Raw genomic sequence first — 6,000 nt, forward strand, 5'->3', positions numbered from 1 at the left:
AAAAGTGAAAGGGAAGTCGCTCAGTCGTGTCTGACTCTTCGCGACCCCATGGACTGCAGCCCAGAAGGCTCCTCCATCCATGGGATTTTCCAGGCAAGAGTACTGGAGTGGGGTGCTATCGCCTTCTCCGCAAGACATACATAGAAGCCTCCAACAGTTAGCCAAGAACACATCAAAAAGCCAAGACTTGAAATGTCTTTTAAAGGTTCTCCAATATTCAAACATGTTACATCCAGCATTAAATTCATCAGAAAGTTATCTCTCTGTAGACACTCCAGAATCCTCCATATATTAAATCAAAGCCTAAGGTTCTTACCAAGTATTGTCAATGTATCAAAGTTATGTTATTTAAGCTAGAAAAAAAAAGTGCTAATCATTGCTGTTCATACACAGGTGATGAAAATTTACCTAAACATAAAAAAGGTGAGTGTGTGCTAGGGAAGAACCGGAAGGAAATGTTAGCAAGTGGACAGTAGCAAAAACCAAGATGGCAAAAGAAGACCACTTCACTTGCCATAAGCTTGGAAATAAGAAGCAACGCAATGAATTGTGGTTAGATAGAAACGCTACTTTTTAGTTCCATTATCAGAATCAGTTATTCAGAAACTATTGGTGCAAATCCTAACTTACCCCTTTTTCTGAGAGATTCAGAGTAAGCAAATGCAAGGTCCTAGTATGGGATGACTTCCAGTCTACAGGCATTACATTTCCGTAATTATCTGTCAGGGCATTCCAAATCCTTAAAAAAAAAAAAAAACTACAATCAATGAAAGTTAACATTCTGTCTATCATTATTAAACAGATATCTAGTACTACAGTGAAAGAGAGAACAAAAAATATCACAGCAAAAAAAAAAAAAAAATAGAAGGCCTACTGTTTCTCAGAAAAGCATCAACAAACCAGAGCCTCCTGAATAAGACTAAAGGAAAACCCAACCATTGGGCTGACAAGTCCTGAGGGAAGACGACATGGAACAGAAAACTCACAAAGTCAACGGCTAACATTTCCACTGTCTTGTGTACCAGATATTACCTAAACTGTTTACATACATCCTAAGCAATTTACTTACATTAGCTCACTCAATCCTCAAAAAGAATACCATGAAGAACCATTATTATCCCCATTTTACAGATTAGGAAACTAAAGCACAGGAAAGTTAAGTCGTGTTTCCCAAGCCAAAACAGGTAGTAAATACACTGTGCTTTATAATTATTTTTCTTTTGTAACTTCCGAACATATAGACTATTCCACAGAGTGAATAATCTCTCTTTAACTAATGAGAAAGAATTTCCAGGAGAAGGAATTCAGCCTCAATATGAGACTAGGGCTTAATATCTAATTTATAGTGTAAGACTAAGATATGATGAAAAGGGAAAGAAAGGGAGTTCACAATAAAATACACAGATTATACCCAATGCAATTACTCTTCCTTATTAACAAACAGAATTTTGAGGAGGCAACAGAGTAAAATGAAAAGAGCACTTGACTAAATTCAGAAAACAGACTCTCATCTCCATTCATCCTCAGCCTCTAACCATGCACTGTAACTTCTGCAGGCATTAGCTGCTCTTTCTAAAATAAGAAGCTTGGATAAGGATGGCTGACGTTTCTCCCAGCTCTAACTCAAAGCATTCATTCAAATTAGTTATATTGATGAAAGTTCCAAACCACACCAAAATAAGGAATGAAAACCAATTTCATGACCAAAATTCAGTTTCAATCCCAAATAACCAGCATTTTTTTAAAAAGCATTATATGAAAAAAAGTTCAGAAATATAAATGAAATTAAATTTAATTAGTCTAAGTAAAGTTAAACATTACACAAATTAGCTATATAATGGTCAGAGATACACACATACAATTAATAAAAAAGAAAAAGCTAACATTTTTAACAAGTATCTAATTGTGAATAAGCCACTAAAAAATTGGGTGGGTTTTTTCCTAAGTGTGTAAGATACTAGGATACAAAAATAAGACCACAGGGATTATAAAAATAAGAATGCAAGCTTCAAAACAGAGAAACAACATACTGATTTAATGAACTGTAATTTGGTTAAAAGAGAAGCAATGGGACCACAACTGCCAAAAACAGACAATCCCCAAATGACATTTGGCTGCTGAATGCATATTAGCCTCCATGAATATGTGAATACAAAAAGCTCGAGAAAACTGGCTCATTTACCCAGCAAATCTCTCATATGCATGGTTCATTCCTATCCTCCTCTCTGCTGGAATCCTCATTTCCTCAAATGCCAATATGCTCAAATTGGAAACAGTCTGGGTTGCTAAACTTGCTGGCCCACCTCTTCCTGGGTAGAAGATTTTCCAATACTAAATGACTGACCATACACCTAACCCTGGTCAGGAACCAATAGGATATTCTAGTAGGTGAAGACAGTCCAGAGTTTTTGAGGTTTGTCTGCTGTTTGTTCCTTCTTAATTGAGGCCATAATAAAAGCACAAGTGGAGCGGAAGATTTTATGTAGAATAATTGACTGTGGGTGAATTTGATCTCCCAAGAAAATGAAGGACAAGTCACGGTCCTCTATCTTCACCAAGGCCAGAACATTTGTGGCTGAAAGGACACAAGGCCGGATTAACTGAAAGATTTCTAGAATGCTCCAATCAAGATAGGAACTGCCTTCATCCGATCATAAAGCATTAGAGCCAATCATAAACAGCTAGTAGGGCGGCTCTTTTCCAAAGGAGGTCAAAGTCTCACTGACATTCAGTCCCTCACTAGACCCTTCTAAAGTATTGGCTTATTTAGCCAATAAGCACAGTACGTATGTAACCAAAACTAAAACTGGGACTCAGAAAAGAATAAAGTGCCGTAAGTGAAAGTGAAAGTGAAGTTGCTCAGTCGTGTCCGACTCTTTGCGACCCCATGGACTGTAGCCTACCAGGCTCCTCTGTCCACAGGATTTTCCAGGCTGCCATTTCCTTCTCCAGGGGATCTTCCCAACCCAGGGATCGAACCCAGGTCTCCCACATTGTAGGCAGACGCTTTACCATCTGAGCCACCAGGGAAGTCCTTATCTAAGTGAAAGAATTTTCAACTCTCTCTAGTGAAAGGAACACAAATGAACTCTATCAAGCAATGGAAAGCATGTTTATGCAACAGAACAGGGACCATGAGAGTGGTAGGCAACTCCTGCTTAGAAAAGGTTGACTTCTTATGCATTCCCAAATCAAGCAACATGCAGTACCACCAATGTAATATCTACGAAAAATCATTATCAAGAGTAACGAAAGTTTTGTATCAACCTAAGATTTAAGCAAAAAATACACTCCTTTTCAGACAGTACAGGTGAATGAAAAATAGGGAATCTTATCTGTGTACAAGCCACTAATTCATTTTGATAAGTTACTCTTGATAAACCCAAATATATAATAAATATGATTTTAAAATCCAGAGTACGTCCTGAGTCTACTGATTCAGAGTATATAAATTTATGCATAACACTATCTTCTCTTTGGGAATAGACTGTTTAAAATGTCTTTTGCCACTGACTGCAGGCTCAGTCATGTCCAACTCTTTGTGATCCTATGGATAGTAGCCCACCAGGCCCCTTTGTCCATGAGATTCTTCAGGCAAGAATACTGGAATGGATTGCCATTTCCTATTCCAGGGGATCTTCCCAACACAGGGATCAAACCTGTGTCTCTTGCACTGGCAGGGGATTCTTCACCACTGTGAGGCACCTGGGAAGCTTGCATATCTGTGTGTATAATATCCAATCATAAACTCCTCCTTCTATGCCGGGCCTGAACACTGTACAGAAGTACCAATGAAAAGACATAATCTCTAAACAGAGCTGGCCCTGAACCACTGCTAGCTAAGCCACTGGCCTCCATTCCCAACTCCCTCTTCCTGATAAATCTTCTGATTCACAGAGGAAAGAAAACCATCAAATGACAAGCCCCTCCCTTTGCCCATGGAGCCTTCTCTCAAGCATTCTTTGTTGTTCAGTTGCTCAGTCGCTCAGTCCAACTCTTTGCGACCCCATGGTCTGCAGAACACCAGGCTTCCCTGTCCTTCACGATCTCCCAGAGTTTCCCCAAACTCGTGTCCACTTAATCTGTAATGCCATTCAACCATCTCATCTCTTTTCCTCCTGCCTTCAATCTTTTCTGGCATCAGGTCTTTTCCAGTGAGTAGGCTCTTTGCATCAGGTGGCCAAAATACTGGAGCTTCAGCTGAAGCATTCTTCCCTAACCTCTAATCTCTCCATCCCAACAGTGCTCTGAAAATCCATCCCTACCCATAACCTCAGTTTTTACTCTGTAATTTTACCCTCAGGCTCTCCAGAGCTCCTCTCCCCCTACATTACAATACTGTCAAATCCCACACTCTCATTCCTTTCAGTCTCTTTTGGAGGAAAACTATGGTGCATAACAACCCTCATTTAACTAAATTATAAATGGGGTTCTAGGAGGTTAAATAACCTCTGTCCCTCCACTCTCCTAGCTCTCATAAATCCCGGTGAATTTCTGACCAATGCCCTGTAATAATTACCTGTTTATGCACCGATCTCCCTACCAGACTTGGTGATCCTTCCTATTAATAACCAGATCTTTTCCTTTTTGCCTCTATGGGGACTCACACTCAACCTGAGCTCTCAGATGAAGCCAACAACCTCCTGTGGCATAAAGGCTGCTTCAGCGTCAGGACCTTTGCATGCACTGTGTCCCTGAGCTAGAATACTAGTAACATTTGCCAGGCAAACTCCCACTCATCCATCAGGATCGTTTTCTCTCTGAAGTCTTTCTTCACACACACAAAATCCCCTGTATTCTGCACATGTATCAGAGCATTTGTAACATTCATAAAATGTTTGTTTACAAATCTAGCTTCCACGCTGGGTTGCGCTCTGCTTGACAGCGGTCACCTTGGTATTCCCAGTGCGAAGCAGCCCGTAGCAGGCACTTAATAAATTCTAGTTGAGCGAATGAATGGCTACACATGTGCCCGAGGAAATACTATCTGCAACTATGAGGCTCAGTACAAGACTCCTCTCAAAACCAAACAGAGGCTGGCTTCCAGAAAGCAGAAGGAGGCTTAAGGGCTCATAGAGGGGCAGGAGAACACGAGATTTAAATTCCGAGGGGCTCAGAGGCCGAAAGCCTCAAAGAAGGAGGTGGGAGAACAGAGAGGGGCGGGACTCCAGAGTTGGAGGCGGAAGGAGAGAGCGGGGAGGAGCCTGCGGTCGGAGTCCCGCCGAGGCTGCTGACCCCGGGCCAGTGGGCAGGGAGAGAGGGGCTGGACGAGGGGCAGGGGAGGTTCCCGCCCGCTCCCCGCCTGGGCCCGCACTCACTCGTCGCCCTGCAGGAGGCTGCACTCGGTGATGGGCCGCACAGCCGCCCTCGGGGGCTCGGCACCCGGACCCGAGGGGCGGAAACACAGACTCAGCTTCTCCTCCAAGTGGCAGGCCAGCGCTGGGAAGCCGTCGCCACCCCCGCCTGGCCCTGCTCCGGCCTCGGGGCTCGCGTTACAGTTCTCTTGGTCCTGGAGGCTCCGGGCCGGCTCCTGGAACTCGTAGAAATCCTGCCATTCCCCGTCCGCCGCCATCGCCGCCCGGTGCCGTCTCGCGCCCCGCCCCGGCCCAGGCCCCGCCCTGCCCCGCCCCGCCATCGGGTCCCGGCCCCGGAGCACCGCCCCACCCGAGGCCCCGCCCCCGCCAGCACTTGGCAGCTCGGACCTGGCCTGTTGCCTTCTAGCCCCGAGGTCTTCCTTTTTCCCCAGTCTTAAGATTTTGAGTCGAGCGCGGGTCCCGGCAGAAAAGAAAACCTTTACTGCTTTGAATCACTTCTTATAGCCTTTGCAATCCCATGGACAGCAGTATGCCAGGCTTCCCTGTCCATCACTAACTCCCAGAACTTACTCAAACTCATGTGCATCCAGTCAGTGATGCCATCCAACCATCTCATTCTCTGTCGTCCCCTTCTCCCGCCTTCAATTTTTCCCAGCATCAAGGTCTTTTCCACTGAGTTGGTTCT

General features: G+C 44.0%; 1 protein-coding gene across 2 annotated transcripts in view; it reads right to left on the reverse strand.

Moving 5' to 3' along the window:
* Nucleotides 1-5,601, reverse strand: part of FEZ2 (fasciculation and elongation protein zeta 2) — a 44,241-nt gene extending 38,640 nt beyond the window's left edge. The window contains exons 1-2 of one of the 2 annotated variants that reach the window (XM_040224628.1): nt 5,319-5,601; nt 631-739 (exon numbers count right to left, since the gene is read on the reverse strand). In XM_040224628.1, coding sequence (XP_040080562.1) covers nt 631-739; nt 5,319-5,572 — 363 coding nt within the window. In that variant the 5' untranslated portion in view covers nt 5,573-5,601. The remainder of the gene's footprint in view (nt 1-630; nt 740-5,318) is intronic. The other variant, XM_040224627.1, reaches the window with a different exon arrangement.
* Nucleotides 5,602-6,000: the final 399 nt, after the last annotated feature.

The sequence above is a fragment of the Oryx dammah genome, unplaced genomic scaffold (genome assembly GCF_014754425.2).
Source record: "Oryx dammah isolate SB20612 unplaced genomic scaffold, SCBI_Odam_1.1 HiC_scaffold_25, whole genome shotgun sequence".
Classification (NCBI taxonomy): domain Eukaryota; kingdom Metazoa; phylum Chordata; class Mammalia; order Artiodactyla; family Bovidae; genus Oryx; species Oryx dammah.